At 33.7% G+C, this 18,296-nt stretch overlaps 2 protein-coding genes across 3 annotated transcripts; one reads left to right on the top strand and one right to left on the bottom strand.

The window, feature by feature from the left end:
- Positions 1-3,013: 3,013 nt before the first annotated feature.
- Positions 3,014-7,921, bottom strand: LOC142527039 (beclin-1-like protein). 2 transcript variants are annotated; one of them, XM_075631743.1, is made up of 10 exons: positions 7,606-7,921; positions 6,490-6,851; positions 6,247-6,417; positions 5,700-5,824; positions 5,407-5,506; positions 4,829-4,987; positions 4,636-4,721; positions 4,251-4,322; positions 3,793-3,942; positions 3,014-3,436 (listed from the first exon to the last, which is right to left on the bottom strand). In XM_075631743.1, the coding sequence occupies exons 1-10, from the start codon at positions 7,754-7,756 to the stop codon at positions 3,244-3,246; spliced, it is 1,569 nt and encodes a 522-aa protein (XP_075487858.1). In that variant the 5' UTR covers positions 7,757-7,921; the 3' UTR covers positions 3,014-3,243. The 2 variants fall into 2 exon arrangements, with proteins under 2 accessions (XP_075487858.1, XP_075487859.1); XM_075631744.1 differs by having other exon boundaries at positions 5,407-5,455; positions 7,606-7,920.
- A 4,432-nt stretch (positions 7,922-12,353) lies between these two features.
- On the top strand, positions 12,354-17,328 carry LOC142527550 (putative protein S-acyltransferase 12). Its single transcript, XM_075632386.1, is given in 8 exon segments — positions 12,354-12,739; positions 14,472-14,567; positions 14,570-14,720; positions 15,197-15,288; positions 15,524-15,650; positions 15,744-15,829; positions 16,627-16,692; positions 17,077-17,328. Coding segments are annotated over 8 exon segments (924 nt in total). The 5' UTR covers positions 12,354-12,550; the 3' UTR covers positions 17,194-17,328.
- Positions 17,329-18,296: the final 968 nt, after the last annotated feature.

Below are 18,296 nucleotides of genomic sequence, written 5' to 3'. Positions count from 1 at the left end.
CACTAGGGTCCTAAGAGGGTTCACGACAGGTTGGTTCAGGGGCTGGGTGGTCGGCTAGGGTCCTGGTTGCAACAACTTAGAGTCCATGCTTGGTGCACCTCTCGGCCAGCATAGGGGCACTTAGGAGATTTTCGTTTTTATGGTTTGGGGTGGTTTCTTGGTGAACTTAGGGTCCAGTAGGGTAGTTTAGGATGTTGGTCAAGTATTGGATCAACATGGTTCGGGGGGAACTCGTAAAAATCAGAAGTTGGCTCGGGGGTGAAATTCATGTGTCATTTAGGGTTTTTAAAATAAGAAAAATTGGAAAACGGCTCACGGGGGGGTCGAGTCAGTGGTCCATAAGGACTAAAATAATATAAAAAGACCAAATTTGGAATTTAGGAATTTTATATTAAAGTTTGGTATTTTTCGGGATTAAAACACCGTCAAAATAATTAAGAAAAGATAATTGAAAAAGTCTAACATTTAAGCCAAATAAATTATGAAAAAAATTCACGTAAGCTTAAATAATTATTTGAGACATGTTAGAGTCATGAAATCAAGAAAAAAGTTGAAGACGTAAAATGTCGAGTCCAGGGGTAAAACAGGTCTTTTTACACCTAGAAATTTGTAAAGGTCATGGCAGTGCCATAAATGCTATTTTTATGATAATATGATTATTTTTAAATGTTTATGAATTGTTCATGATTAAATGATGATTTTTAAATGTCTAAGGGATTTTTATGATTTAAGAAGACATTTAAAATACATGTTGCATGCTTGGTTTCAAAAATGAAAAACGTAATGATATTCATGATTTTTTTCCTAAAGTGATGTGAATGAAAAATGTTGAAGGATGTGAAATAATTGTGACTAATTCGTTAATGTTGGCGACGTCGTGAGGGTTATGGTCCCAGTGGGAGCCCGACGATCGTGTTTCCATCATTGCGAATATGTGGTAACGGATATGTGGTAACGGTTTTGTGGTAACGGAAGAATGAGAATATCGTGAGGGAAAAAGGCCCCAGAGGGAGCCCATTTATGGGAAAAGGCCCCAGAGGGAGCCCCGACGATCGTATTTCTATTCGAATCATGATAGGCCAGGGCCCAGTTGACCGGTGAGAGTGTTGCTGGTGTCCCCCGCCGCCCAGTACTGTGGTTTTATGTAGATGGATCTATCGACCCTCATGAGCATGATCAGGAAAGTCACAATTAATGATCTGAATTCAACAAAAGAAAAGAGGAAAAGAAAAGGAAAATGTTCATGATCATGTTAAAGGTTTTATGTCATGTTATGTTGAGGAAAAAAGAAAAAGTTAAGGTTTATGATTGCATGTCATGGAAAAGTATTTTATGAAAATGTTTATGTTTAAAGTTTTATGCATCATGAAAATATTTACGAAAATGTTTATGTTTATGCATCTTCATGAAAACGATATTTTAAGTACAAATATTTTTCACCGTTATATGTTGACTGTATTACGTATTACTCGTCATCAAGATTATGATGTGTTGAGTCTTTAGACTCATTAGGTGTGATGGATGCAGGTGGTATTGAGGGAGGACTTGATGGGTGATTTGACTGGACTGAAGGCGCACACAACCCGAGGACCAGCGCTTCTACTTTTTCCGCATTATGACTTTTGACTCAAGCTTTATGATTAAAGATTTTTAAGATTATTTATTTATGCTTTTGAGAGATTTTTGAGAGGTTTAGTATGGGCTTAACTTTTCAAATTATTGCTTTTTAGGTTTGGTAAAATGTTTGACGATTTTATGCTTTAAAATATTTTCCTTTGGATTTTTAAATAGCAGTTGGATGTTTATTTTTAAAATGAAGTCAAAAATATTTTATGGTTCGGCCGATGCTAAGTGAAGTTTAAAATAAAAAAAAATTCTAGTACTTTTAAAGCAATAAAAAGAGCAGGACGTTTCAGTGTGTGACCGTATGAGAATTTTTTTCCTTCATTTTCCCTATTTGAGTAAGATTCAAATTGAATTCCGTGGCTTAGTCCCAACTTCCATAGGTCCTTGGTTTGACCTCCTGAGGTGGTCCTTGCTTGGTTGAAAGCTGAGGTGGGCTAAGATTTTATTCGAAGTAATAGGATTCGATGTTGCACCCCGTCGATCTTGGAAAGCCAACCGGAGGCTCGCCTGCCGCCCGTCAGATATGTGATAATGATAATGGAAATATAACATTCTAAAGAGTGTGATCATGTCTAGAAACAACAAAAGCGAAAGAAGCCCCCTTTCCCTCTCTTCCTCCGTGGCATCTGGATTGCTTATCATAATTACAGTTAAGTTAAGTCAGAAGATCGAGGGGAGGAATGTCGTTTTCTCTGTTGAGTGATTTTTCTATATTTACGATTCCGCTAATTCTTTTACTCTAACTAGCCTTAAACGAAAGAGAGATCAGTTCAAGTCTTAATAGATTGGTTTGATTTAAAAAAAAAAAAAAAAGACCAATGCTCATGGAGACTTTGAGCGTTAAGCTTCGAATGATCATCCATCAATTACAAACTTGATTAAATATTTTAGTGTAAATAAAAAAGTTCAAACAAAGAGTAATTGCTTTTTTGAGGTGCAGCAAACAAGATTAAATTTTCGTCTTTTGTGGTTTGTGATTAATGATTTTGATTTCAAATTCACTACACCAAGACAAAGGAGAAGATTGTGGGAATGATGCCAGTAGCAGTAATTTCAATTTGGCCTGATATAAAAAGTGTCGACCCCATACTAAAATATTCACATATTTTATTTTCTACGTTTCATGTATAACATGGAATGATATTTGTCGATATAGAACACTTGAAAAGATGTATAAAATATCCCATTTAATTCACATTATTTTCAACGGTGGACAGAGTATTTATTATCCGTGAATGCCCAATTCAAATGCATGTTATTTTTCACATCATGGAGAATGCAATGCATCACACAGGTGCGGCAAGAAACATTCATCCCTTTGTGTATGAATCTGCGCCAAGCGAGCACTTAGCGCCTATTCCTATTCATCTTTTTTCTATCGAAACGATTTACCCAAATTTAAAGATGAGTTCATTGTATTTTCCACTGGGTATTACCCTTTGCATTTAATTGATTACCAGAAGTTCGTAATGGCATTACAAAGTGATTTCACTTAACCAGAACCAAACTCCCGAGTTTATCTTTACATTTTGTTGTGTTACCAGTATTTACAAATAGCCTGCATCATGGACGTGAAGAGTTTCAAGATTGTACCTTGGAATCAGAAGGATGTTTACCCTACAGCGAACCAGCGTCTGATACAGAATGAGAAGAAGTAGAAGCAGTCAGAGGCTGGAAATCTGTATTGGCAACAAACCAGTAGAGAGCCCATTTCAGATTGCAAAGGGTGTATTTCAAAGCTTTGGTCCAATTCTCTGGTTTGTTGAAGCTCTGCGTAATGGAGTAGTTTTCCACTTTATCATTTTCAATCCTGCAAAAACATGTCGAATGCTTAAGATCATTCAGATTCCTCAGCCAAAATATTGGGTGGTGATTTGCCTATTCATTTTAGCATACATCAAAACCAAAAAAAAAACTAGTGTTTGGTCACTTCAAGTTCGATGCTTGTGGCTCGACAGGGACAGATGATAAATTAAGATGGTAGGGCCCATGTTCCAAAATTGAAAATTATTGCCCCTCATTTTACGTGTTTTGTGAATATTATTTCAATGGTAGATTGCATATATGTTTAAATGAGTTAAATAACAAATAATGAATATAATCTTTACCAAAAGAAATAAAGAAAAATGATGTCAGTCAACTGCAGGAGAAATCTAAACAACTTACTTATATGGAAGCTTAAAATATTTCTCGGAAGGAATATTGTTTTCTTTATCCTTTGAATTTGCAAACTCTGCAAACTCCTTTAGGCAGGCTAAGAACAATGTCATGGCTTTGTCATAACGAGTGCTCCAGAATACATTCACAGGGCCAAAGCTGAGAGACACAGACATTAGATATGAGTTAATATGCAAAATAGAACATATTAATGGAAGAGACGATAAGAATAATTGAAGGATAGCATGGTGATGACTGCACAGGTAAAGATAAATATGAGCAAAGAACATGAGGCGTTTCTCAATACATATGATAACATCAAAGCAGGTGATCCCAAAGAAGATGATTGGGTTATTTTGCTCATGGTTATAGATGGCCATGCAACGGCAAAAAAAATTCAAACAGTAGAATGAATATAGTAAACATAAAAAGGGCAATCACAGTTCAGAACATTATTTTAAACTTACAGTTCATAAGTATTGTTACTGCTATCCATTATGCGAGGATAACTCCCCATAGGAAGAATCTTAATTCGGTATCTGAATGAAGAAATTAAGAACAATTCAAAAGGATCATCATGGAGTTACCAGCTTCATGTCAGTATAAACTAGAACCACCACCAACAGGCAAACCAAGTCATGCATATTCTTGCTACTGAAGGCCTTCGACTTGGAACTAACATTGATTTTGTAGATTCTATTCCATTTAGAATCAATTTTGCTTTAAATCTGGATCTGATGAACTGTTGATGGAATTATATTGGAAAGTTACTTTCCAAAATGAAAAACAAAAATTACCACCAAACAGGAAGTTCAGCAACATTATAAATACATTTTCTTTTGAAAAGGATACTGAAACTCTGGCCAGAAGTACTGAGCCATCGTATGAAGAAGAAGGCAAGCTTGTCCCCATGCAGCATTTATCTCATCCCACTCAACCTAAGCATTACATAGGAAGTAAAAAATGCAATCAGAGACAGGTTATTAGAGATTGGTGACAATGTAACTGCTATAAGTTCTTCACCATCTAATTCTAACCTACAGACCTGAACTTTGGGAAGTCTTCCCAGCCTGAAGGTATTGATGGTTCGGAACTCTCCATCATACCAAATAGGAAAGGCATCATTTAGCACGTCGGTACGATTTAACAACCCTAAATGAGCTCGAGAAACTTCAATTTTCGCCAGAATAGCGTCCCGCTCTTCCTGTTGACCATAAATTTATGTTAATATTCCGGTTTGTGTTAAAATATTCCAAGATAAGTAAATACCATAAAATAGAAGCAACACCACTAATTATTCTTCTGCATTATCATTATAATAATTTTTTAAAATTAGTCACCAATGTCCTCCAGGACGTGCATGTGTCGTGGTGTTTGAAGTCCAAACTATTCAAAACCTCAACACATATTTTTTAGTTGCCCTCTTGATGGTAATTTAGAGATATGAAAAAGAATCCAAGAGAATGGAATAAGAGGAAGGCATCACCTCATTGTCAACTAGTCAACTGAAAAATAAGAAAATTACAACTAATTTTAGTGTTCACAGAGAATTGCTTTTACAGATGATATATGCATGTATATATTTGCATAAATTTCATAAAAAGAAGGAGAGCCGAACAAAACCTGATGTGTGATCAACTGAATCTGAAAGTTATTGAACTCTTGCCAGTATCTGTAAAAATTTAAAAAAAAAAACAAATTCCAATTGAACTCTTGCCAGTATCTGTAAAAATTTAAAAAAAAAAACAAATTCCAACACGATATATTATACTCATTAAGAATATATTATACTCATTCAGATGTGATGAAATCGATCCAAAAACCAGAAGATTCAATCCAAAACATCATTTGCGCTCATAATACTTAATCTGGATAATTCAAAAATCATTATGATTTGAAGTTCATTCCGGCATTACCGCTCTTCCAGCTCCTTAAAACGGCCAGACTTCAACTCCAGTTCTTTTAGTTCGCTGGTCACTTCCCTGCATTGTTTTTCTGTTTCTGCAATTGCTGCTTCAAGTTTTCTTTCTTCTTCTTCTATCTTATATAAGATCCAGACATGATAAAATCACTCATTGAATTCCTTGTAACGTTCCAGGGTGCTAACCAACTAATAAATAAAATGTCTAAAAATAAGACACGTGCATTATATCAGAAAATTCAAGTCCTCGTTAAAGGAATTTGGCATTATTTATGCTCAACCAAACCAATCATCCGGACATCTTCTCGGAATTAAGAGTGGGGTTCAAATCGACATTTGCATCCCTCCACCCAAAACTCGATAGAAAAATGTAAAGGAAACATAAAATAGTGAAAGAGAAATGATAATAAATTACAAATCTACTTTACCCATAACCTGAAACAAATAGGGAATACCGTTTTAAAATTTACGTCCAGAATAAAAGATGCATTCTATGGTATTTATTTTTGTTACAAAAAAGTTATTCAAACATGAATACAGACCTTCAGTTTCTCCTTGAGAAACTCAGCATCACTAAGAACGGTTTTTCCCTTCCCTTCCAAACGTTGAAGACATGCTTCATATGCTAGTATGTCCCTATTCACATCTTCAACTTCCTTGTCAAGTTTATCAGACAATATTCTCATGCATTCAAGACATAAAGGTTGCTCAACCTGCAGAAAATATGTGCATGATGAGAAAAATGCGGGATAAATCATTATGATTCATATAAGTATATTGAGTACCTGTATTTGTGTCGTGGCAATATGAAATGCACGATTTAGGATTGTTATAGTGGAGTGGAAACCTGAATTATTTTGTTGCATAGGAGTGTTAATGGGATCACCCTGTGGTAATGTAAAATTGGTCCCACTCCCACCAGTTCCAGGTTCACATTTATACAGGGAAGCAGCTGGTGGAGGTAATACAACAAATGACTCATCTATTGCTTTCCCAGACTGGCTAGCATCAGGAAGCACAGGTTCACCTCGAGGACGAGGAGGGACGCCAGGAATTTGATTCCTATGCTTTGGCAACACAATGTAAGAATTGTCCATCCTAGTTGAACTTATAATACTACCAGTGCCCTGGATTGAAGAACCTTGCCCTGCACATGAATCTAAACATTACACATGCAAAAGAATCACAAAGCTAATCGAGACAACACTAAATTGAGCACTTATTTTGTTATAAAAATTAAGTAATGGTGATTCGATATCAACTATCAATGTTTTCATGCCATCTCTTTTAGGTAAGCTAGGACGCTTAACAATGTGTCGGCCTACATATTGAAGGTGTCGCATGAAGCAAAAAAAGAGAGACACTTTTCTAATACAGATTACAGAACATTCATATTTTCATAAATCAAACTAGAAGATTTAAAAATTATAGTTGTAGTCCTCACTAAATCACTGAAAACAACATGTTTGTAGCCTCAACAGTTCATAAACCATATTGAGTGGCAGTAAAGCTATATCAATCCCATAGTGAAATTATTGAAGTCATACCCAACCAAATCTCTAACCAATATCGCGGACACGGCAAAGCAGCCACAAAAGGTCCTCGAGCATAAAAAATAAAGATTTGGGAAAGCTCGCATCACCTCAATAGCATGCTCTAAACTGTTTCACATGTATTATACGCAAACATGCCCGATAACTTAGAGCAGCACATTCTCAATAAAACTCACAAAATTTAGCGGTGAGAACTATATCAGCAAAGTTTTAATTTTTTTTCCTACAAAAGAAATAGGTTCCAATATTTTATTATAGATAATTTGACATCACCGATACGTAAACAGAATTCTGTTCCTAAAATTCTAATAAATTAAGAAATTGGTAGTTTTGGGGAAAAAACCAAACCGGAGGCGAGGAATTTATCGGCGTAAGAATCGACTCCGATGAAGCATAAGTTTTGGTGGCAGTTCTGGCAGAGGAACCGTGGTAGTTTCGGGTCCGCCGGTAAGATCCGACCCTTATCCACCATATTGCTCCCGCTTCCACTTTTCTTCATGCTCGATCAAATATTTGTTTCGATCAGTTGAATTGAATCAATCCTCCAAACTCCAATTCCTTCTCCTCCGATTATCAATTGGGCTTCTAAGAGAGTGATAGGTGGAAGTGTTTCGAAGACTAGCTTCTGCATCAACATGCAGCTTTGATTATTTTTTTTCCTGCTTTTTTACATCAACTTTTAATAAAAACCTGAAGCAAAATTGAGATTTTTATTAATGTTTTAAACATTTGAAATCTTAAAAAATTTATATTTTCACAATTACTCTCATATTATATTTGACAAAAACTTGTGTGAGACGGTTTTACGGATCGTATTTTGTGAGACGAATCTCTTATTTGGGTCATCCATGAAAATGGATTTTAAACTCATAAATTTTTATTATATTTTCATTGCTAACAATAAAACAATAGATGAAATTTTAAATCAACATCTTACTTATTTGCAAGTTAGTTACCCAAAATAGAATGAGTTTCAAATATCTCTATTATTGGATTCAATTGAAATACATCATAATTAATAATATATAAACATGGTAGATATGAATATAACGTCTATAATCTTATTTTCCTAAAACTACAAAAATAAATTTGAATATATTTGAAATATAACAACTCAAACACAACCTCGATTTTTATAAATATTTTTGGAGATTTTTTAAAATGTTAAATTTTTATTTATATATGAGTTATTTAAGAGTTTCAAATGTTAAGAATATTATTGTATTTTTAAAAAAAAAAGAGGAGGTTGAAAACAATTTTTTCCGAACATTCAAATTTTAGCTTGTATTAACTTTAAGATATTATTTTCAAAACACTAGTTATTTTTTATTCTCAACTATTTTCAATTTTTTAGGAAGAATCATCTACCAAACACTTTCTAAATTTTAATCTTGTACCCCACTAGGTACCTTTCTATTTATAGAAAACGAAAAAATATTAAATATATGCCAGCCCATTGGATTTTAGAATGTCCTATTTTTCTCCTTAACAACATGCAGTGATCAAAGTTCCTTTTCAAAAAATAAAAATAAATGCTCATTTAATTAATAAAAAAATATAGTAAGTTTAGATACAATTTTTTTTTTAATAAAAATCATTTATTAAGAAAAAAAATAAATGTTTCTCTCAATATTTTTTTAAGTTTCAAGGAAAAGTTGAAGCAGAAATGTTATATTTTCTGTATTTTCTCCAGAAAACACTTCTTTTTGGGGCAAGAAACATATTTTATTCAAACACAAAATAGCTTTTATTTGTTAATTTTTTATTTAAAAAAAAAAGAAAATAATGCTTAGCAACATATGTTTTAAAATAAAGATACTTCTATAATAAACTGTCCGATAATATTAATTAATAAAAAATTTAAATGATATTTACAGTCTTAAATAAAAATACATTTGCCGTTACATGCTGCGTATGAATTTATATCTACATGTAAATAAAATGATTTGGAACATAATCGGAGAAACAATCAAATGCTCATGTACGAATCAGGTTCCCTACACATGATTTACGAATCAATTTTTTCCTACCCATATATGTAATCGGGCATGGATATCCTGTCCTCTCGGGACGTAACCAGAAATTATTTTTTGATTGTGAACCGACTTTTCCGAATAAAAAAAAATAAAAAATATGAACTAAGTCCTTGAAAATTAAATTATAATAAAAAACTAATTTATAATTAAATAACACTTACAAAAATTTAATACAAATATTTCGACACGAACAAGATATAAATTATTAAATATGTGTCATACATTTTTTCATAAAATAGAACTCAATGATTATTAAATCAGTATAGATATTTACAATAAACTCTCAATGAAATACAAAAACTCAAATATGTTACCAATAATAGTCCAAGAATTCAACAAAAATATCACTAAAAATAGAAATTGATGTGCCCAAAAAAACATTCAAACTAAACAAAACTCTATTCAAGAAAACTACTCACCTTTCAGATAGACAATACTAATAAATATTTGGCAACAAGATTTTGGTAAGCAATAGTTAAGAAAATATATTATGGTGGTAGGCCGGCTCTCAAAATTTTGGAGCATATCAAGAGTTTTTTTTAAAATTATTTATTCTCATTCTTTATTTAATTGAGAACAAATATTTATAAGAAAAGTGGTCTATGACTCTATCATACATAGTAGCACACAAAAAATTCAATGAGCTAAATTTATAAAAAAAAAAAAAAACATCCCGAGCCCACTCCAGCTTGGCAAAAACTTGTGTGAGACGGTCTCACGAGTCGTATTTTGTGAGACGGATCTCTTATTTGAGTCATCCATGAAAAAATATTATTTTTTATGCTAAAAGTATTACTTTTTATTGTAAATATCGGTATGATTGACACATTTCACATATAAAGATTCGTGAGACCGTCTCACAAGAGACCTATTCTCCCAGCTTTGGGATGGCTCCACCTCTGGATCCTCCAATTGGTATGAGATAAAGATAAAAGTTGAATACTTGATGATGATGTGGTGTATTGATATAATAAATGAAGATGAGAACAAATGACGCGAAATCCTACTCGAATCTTGCTTATTGTCATCCCTAAGCAAACTTACAAGCTAGGAACAATGTTGCTTGTTTAGTTTTCTTTATCAATCTTGTGAAATTCAAAGCAGTCAAATAAAAATTTGACAGTTTGGGATTTTTGTATTAAAAAATAAAGTAAAATTATTGTATGGATGCTGTAGAATTAGATTTTTTTTTTAGTAATGTAAAATTAGTTTTAAAGACAAACCAATTTTCGACAATTAATAAATTTTTTAGTAGAGCATGTGGATTTTTTCCCGTATACTTTGAGGATGACTTTCATTGTGTAAGAGTTTAAAGACTAACCCTTCCTTGAAAATACCGTTGTTATGTTAAACGGTCAACTTCTCTTTTCAATCAATGCTTTATCAACCTTTCTGTAAGTTCAAAAAGAAAAAAACTATGATTGCACCAAGTTTTAGTCTATAATTAACCTTGATAAAAATGATTTTTTAAGTTAGGTATTAAAATAAAAATATATACGAACAAGAAAACATCTCATAACAACTAGGGAACAATTCAAAAAAGAACTAAAAACGTGTCACAAGGTGTTAGAGTTGGTGTAATATGTGAATGTTTATCATGAATTTGATTATCTCTGCCAACATTTTCTCGGGTGAACTTGTCACATATGATATAACGTGGTTTGCATACGTTCGTTTTCTCATCGCCAGAGATATTTCTCAATGCACGGAGTCCCAAGATGGAAGGTCTAATCACTTTTTTAATTATTCAATCCACGGTAAAAGAAATTAAGAGAATAATTTTATCATAAAAAATACTATGAGCAATATAGAGATTAAAGAGCAGAGAACTAAGAGTAGCGAACTCTTGAAGGCCAAAGCAACACATGTTTTTCTTCTCCAATCTAGACTTGTGCTGTTGTTGGTTGATTGAAAAAGGAAGGTGTGAAGCAGCCCGCATGCACGACAATTCAACAAAGGCTCGAAGCAATGCCTTTTTCTCCAATCTTGATTTGTGTGGCTAAAATTCAGAATCGTCAATTTCAAACGTCAATCTCAAAACCTAAATAAATTAGTTTATTATTTATTCATTTATTTTTAAGTTTTATTTTTAATTTTAAGTTAGGACATGTTCGAAGTACCATTTAATAAAAAGAACAAAGAATTATCACATATTCGATTATTTCGTTTTTTTTAAAAAAAACCGAAAATCGAACCGGAAAACCGAAAATGCGTACTATCGAAACTGAAACCGGTCAAATAACCGAAAAAACCGAACAAAAAAAAAACCAAATTTTACGGTTCGGCCAATTTTTTTGGTTTTATCCGAAATTTGAATACCCCTAGTAAGGTTGCACATATAACTCAAGTGATAGATTGTTAGATCAATTTTATTTATACGAGCTTATACGTAAATAATTATGCGTTGTTGGTTGTCTATTAAGTTAAACTCAAAATAAAGTAATCAAGTAAGATTTCAGGTTATTGAGCTTTAATGTATCTAATATGTTGTGGGCCTTTAATGTGTAGAGACATAAGTGTAATTTTTGTTTTTATGATGTGCTAAAACAGAAATATCAGAAGATAATGATAAATATTATGTATATATATGGGTCATAGTCCCCATATCACGCTCTATCAAGTTCCCTATTCTCTTCTCCATTAAGAAAATATTTTAGATGAGAAAACTAAAGGTTTCTCTCAAGGAAAGAGCGCGTAGATCTGGAAGATCAAAGCACGTTCTAAAGAATTCAGAAACATGGTTTCAGGTACGTCTCCACTTAAGTTTTTCAGTCAAATTCTTAATAATTTAGCATGATAGATTCTGCAGTTTATGAGTTTTCCCCAGTAATTATATCTAACATATAAACCAGAAAACGTCTTTTGCAGTCTTCAAAGCATTCTTTGAAGGTTCCATTGATGCAAAATGAAACCATACTCACGGAAGGCGAAATATGCACATGCAACGTAAATTTTTTTTAAAAAATATTCTAATATAAATATTTACATATATAAATTTTGTATGGTCTTCTTTTAGGCCCATGAAATAGCATCTTAGTTAACTTTAAAGCCCTCAAAAAATCAGCCCATTAACTTTTCTATCATATACAAGCTGAACTTGTCGGGAAATATATCCCCCCAGAGACCCATCATTTGCTCCGGCGAAGTGAGGAAATGCGCAAAATCTGGCTCCACAAATCTTGCGACGCCTGGTTACAATCCGGAGATCACACCGTTTAGTACTTCCGTCGATCGGGTCGAGGATATTCGGTATCAGAATGGATCTGAACCTCTTCAGAATGTGCTCCCCGTTGAAGTCTCTGGGATACTTTATGATTATTGTGGTATTTGGCATAATCGGAGTCTCATACGACGCCGTTGTTGTGCTTACCCTTGGCCCGCACCTCCTCGATGGCGGAGCTATGACCTTGTTATCTGTTGTGCTGCTCGCTCTATTTCATGTTCTGGTAATTGTACTTTTAACTTCATTAATCATTACCCCTTTATTTGCGAATTGTTTGTTGCCATAGATTTGTCAACAGTTTGTTTTAAATTTAGGTTATGTTCTTTGTCATGCTTATCTTAATCGTTGAGCCCTTCTTTAGGTTAAAATTTGCTGTTGTAGTGGTTATATATCACAGGGATGGCCGCGTGGGATTTTGCGGTGACCGCGGAGTTCCATAGTGATTTAATGGAATGGTTGCAGGTGTTCATACATCTGTTACAAATTCTTTTGAAATTTTTCGAAAGATATCAAAACATGTAAAGTTGCAAATTTATTTAGTGGAAACATGATCATAATTTATCAAAGCCAATAGACTTTGTAAGCACTGGAATAATTTGAAAAAGATATTTATACTTCTTCTATATTGAATGTCACCTGCGGATATTACAAATATAACATAACGATTTAGAATATGGTATGTATTGCTAATAACTTGTGCAGTGGTGGAATGTACGAAACCATAAGTTGTTTCTCGATCACTCTTGTTTAGTTGACAGATCGCTACACACTTTTTTATATTCCATCACCGATTATAATATTGAGTATATTGCTACCTGTTTTGTATGGCTTGAGCTTTTTTTTTTTTTTTACCTATTTTGTATTGCATGAGCTTTTTTTTTACTCTCTCTTATCTCTCTGTCCTATTCTTATTTATTTTCTTTTCATCATATTTCACTTTTTTCGCCTTTTGACTAATATTCTTTTCTAAAACTGACTCTCCGCCATTCCATATCGATCATAGTTGTCAAAAGCACGCATTAGCACAAAGCGCACATCCTGCAAGCACGTGCTTTTGTGCGCTTCATAGAAGAACAGTTTTTATTTTTTGTTTTCAAAAATGTTACAGATGAGAAATAGCACACTAAAAGTGTGATTTTTCCTATATCTATTAAAAAATAGAGCAGGAGAAGATCTAAAATCTTGTTTTCTATGCCGCTCGTTGCCTCTGCCCCACGTCGCCTTTATCTTCTGCGCTCACATTTTAATATTTGATACTTGGAAGATGAAAATGATGATGATTAATATTTGATATCACATGTTTCATATTTTTTTAAAATAAATTGATTTTGTTTTTATCTTTTTATAATATTTTTGTATCGCGCTTTCGTAAAGCATACGCTTCACTATGAGTTTTAAGCCCCAAGACACGTGAGCGTTTTAATGCGCCTTGTGCTTTTGACAACCATGATATCGATGCATGTCCTTTTCATCTGTTTACAGCCGACTCATTTCGATTCATGCTCTACACTTTACAGCATGGAACTATTGAACAGTGGTAGCCGTCACATTCCATTCAGTCCATTATCACGGCATTCCATTAAATCATGGTTGTCATGTCATGCCTTCTATGTTGCATGTGCAGTAAGTAATAGAAAGCAACATGACATGTTTAAGGTCAAGAGTGCTAATTAAGGTATCGAGACTGAGGCAGCATTTCAGTTTTAACACACAATAACATAATATATAATAAAGAGCAGCAGCAGTAAAGCTGATGTTCAATGTATGGATAGTTTAATGTTAATTCCCATCGATGCAGATACTTAGTGTTGATACAGTAATAAGAGATTAACTGAGGCTCCAGCGAAAAGAAGTGGTTCAACTAAGTATTTGCATGACAGTAGATTAAATGTATCCCATTGTTACTTAGATGAATTACCTGTATAATCTCTTCTGAGTGCTGATCACTTTTGCAGCTTGTATTATTGTCGTGGAGCTATTTTATGGTTCTCCTAAAGGATCCTGGTTCAGTTCCTGCTAACTGGAAAATGTTGCCTCAGCAGAATGTTCTGCTGAGGACGACAATTCTGTAGTATCTTCAATTTCGGTGGTGATCACAAACTCAGCAACCACGAATACTTCGCAGGGGTTGGAAAGAAAACCAATAGGCTACTGTGATCGATGCCAAAATGGCAAGCCACCACGCTGCCATCATTGCTCTATTTGTAAGCTGGTTTTTTTTTCCAACATTAGAAAATGGACCATCATAAGATTCACCTAGTAGGTTACATTCTAGACCAAATTTTTATTATCTTCTATCATGTTGATCACTAATTTGTTTTTTTGTTGGATTCATTATGTCTGGTGATATCAATAATTGTGATCTATTATTAAGATCATTGTTGATGGACATATATTTGTAAATTCTGAGTTACCCTCTATTCCCCTTCCTCGTTATTTTGTAGGTTCGAGTGAGCATGAAATGAACATTTGGCATTTTATTTTCCCTTTATAAAATTGTTTTAGCACAATTAACTTAACCTGACACGAACTTATACCGTCATACTTTAAATATCACCACAGTTTTTTCAATCTAGTAACCGTTTGTGGTAAATTATGCTACCCACTCGGATTCTCACTAGATGGTACACAAAATTATTTATCATCTCGACTTTTAAATATGGTGCTGTCGGTTTTGCAGGCCAACGATGTGTTCTTAAGATGGATCATCATTGCTTATGGGTTGTCAACTGTGTTGGGGCTCAAAACTACAAATTCTTTCTTCTTTTTGTGGTGAGATCTCTCATCTCTATATTAGGTATTGTGAAAAGTTTGTTGTCCACAAATAAAATATAGTCCAATTTAATTTTGGAAATTACATGTGTCATTTATTGAGGGATCTCATATATACTTATTTTCCTCGGGAGAGGATCAAGCAACATTTATGAAGCCTTGGCATAATTGACTTGGAAACAAATCCTCTAACAAAATGTTTGATTCTAAATTGATGACCTATAACGTCTTATAGCTCTACACTTTTCTGGAGACATTGCTGAATACTCTTGTGCTGCTTCCCAATTTCATAAATTTCTTTCGAGGAGTAAAACATCATTCGAGCTCACCTGGGAAACTGGCTGTCACTTTCTTGGCCTTTGGTAACTTTTCTTTCCATCGAGATCATCTTAGTATCCCCAACTGTCTGTTTTCTCATTCCTTTCCTACTTCTTACAGAGCGTACCTTGATGCAGTTCTGAATCTTGCTTTTGCGCTCAGTCTTCTTTGTTTCGTTGTTATGCATGCATCGTTGGTGCTCAGCAACACGACGTCGGTCGAGGTAAAGATTTATCGTGGATTCTTCTGCAATTACTTGGTACTTAAAATATTATTATCAGGGTTAGATTGAGTTTGAGGAAAGGGGAGGGTGGTGAAGGTCTGAGGGATTGCCAGTCTCTTGGTATGACTAAAGTAAATTACTAATTTAACCCTAGATAATTTAATCATTTGAACATGAGAAAAACGTATAGGGTGGGAAATAACTTCCAATTTAAAGTGATATGAAATATAATTTTAGAAAGAACTTCTGATTGATCTCACCTTTTTCAAAAAAGTAAATTATCGGTGCACGGAGTAAAAAGCACATATCACTGATGACTTAAATCAAAATATTTAATTATTTTTAAAAAAATTCACATGCATCGCGTGTGCATTAAGTTACCATCCCTCTTCTGGTCATACTCCACGCTTCATAATTCATGGGTTCATGCTTGGCAGCTATGCCTACTGAAGTTGAGCATAATTTGTTAAGTCACCCCCCTCTTCTGGTCGTAGTCCACTCTTCGTGATTTGCGGGTTCATGCTTGGCCATTATGCCTACTGAAGTTGAAATGCCACTTTCTTTTCGGAAAAATGTGTCTTTTGTGGTTTTTATGTGGTATGATTCTCATATTGTCTTCTTCTATCAATCGCCGTATAGCTGCTAGGTTGTATTTTGGCAGTAAATACTTAAAATCACACTTCCATGTCATTGAACTTTTGTATGTGTTATTTTTTGTTTCATCTGCTCTTTTTCTTGAATTGCATTAAGCTCTCACTTGCATTTGACTGCTCTCAGCTCTTTATCTGATGTTTCAGGTTCATGAGAAGCAAAAAGGTGTACGGTGGAAATATGATTTGGGATGGAGAAAAAACATCGAACAGGTCGGAAGCATCTGATATTGTCACTTGACTTTTCTATGAAATTTAGCTCTACTTTTTTAATATTGGCATTTTTTTCTATTAATTTGCAACTGTCGAAACTACGAATCATAGTCATATGAACATCACCCCTCAAAAAGCACTCTGAAATTCTAGTAACATGTCATCTCTTCAGCATACCATGAGATTTTCCGATAAATCAGCAATATTGATTAGCTACCGGTTAAAAAATTCTGCTCTGGATAATCGTCACATAAACCTTTTAGATATGTGTTATTTGGTGCAAATGAACATCCAAGAAACATAGAAAATCACCAATGTTGGAAATTTTACATGTCTCGATATCTTTTTCACAGTATTATTGCTGTATTTTTCCCATCCATGTAGGTCTTTGGCAATAGAAAGGTGTTTTGGCTGTTTCCTCTGTTCTCGAAAGAAGATTTGGAGAGAGTACCTGCACTTCACGGCATTGACTTTCCCACTCGTTCTGAAATTGAAGCATGAAGAATTTTTTCTCTCTAGATATACAGGTGTGGTGTAGCATTAGAATTTTCAGCAGGTACTGTTACTGTATTTGTACGAGTGAACAAAAAACAGTCTGTACGTAATATACATGTATTATTTCTTTTCTTTTTTTTAGATTTCATTATGCATGATATCGGTTGAGTCGATCAGGCATACGGCAAGATCCAACGGTTTCCATACATTTGGGGTCATGACGTCCACATATTAAGTTATGGACCACATAGCATCAAATACATTGAGGTCGTTGGATCTAGTCATAGTTATTTAGGGCGATGTAGCACCAAAAGATCCAAGGGTGTCCGCGTTCATCCAGTGCCATGTAGGGCCACCTCGAAGATGGACAATGAAAATATTGTTTGGACACTCGTACAAGATTAATGTTTTTTTAATGACGACAATGAGGACAATATCCATATAAATTAGGCAACAGACTCCTTTCATTTGAACTCTTTTATGAATAGCTTAATTTTGATCACTTTTGATATTCCCCTTGACTTTCTTGGTATTCACACAAATTTAAATCACACTGTAAATGTGTGTTTGGATGGAGATATTTAATCCATTAATTTCAAAACCAACCGCAAGAAAATTGGTTTGAATTTATCAGGGCATCTGCATCCGTCGGAATTAATCCATGTTAATAACTCTCCATCTCATAAAAAATGATGGGGTCCACGAGCCACATATTCATTACATTAACACTTTCCCATTATTAACACACACCTACATTCATTTAATTTCAACTTTCATTATTTATGAGTCCCAGTGTCCACTTACTCATTTTTTTTATTTTTAATATTTCAATATCTTTCTAATATTTTTAAAATTTTACAACAAATATTACTAAAAATAAATAGTATTATTATTTTAAAAATAACTTAATTCCAATATTCATTAAAATATTATTAAGAAATGAAAAAAAAGTTGGACTCTTTTATTTAAAATATTATTCAACACAATCTCTTTAAAAAAAACACAAAATACAAAGAAAACGAATTACGATAATTGAAAAGAGAATTACATCAATCGAAAATTACATATTCCATTTCTCTCTAATTTGGTCACACAGATGTTCATGAGCT

Source organism: Primulina tabacum, chromosome 15 (genome assembly GCF_025594145.1).
Source record: "Primulina tabacum isolate GXHZ01 chromosome 15, ASM2559414v2, whole genome shotgun sequence".
Classification (NCBI taxonomy): Eukaryota; Viridiplantae; Streptophyta; class Magnoliopsida; order Lamiales; family Gesneriaceae; genus Primulina; species Primulina tabacum.
This window is presented reverse-complemented; position numbering and strand designations above follow the sequence as displayed.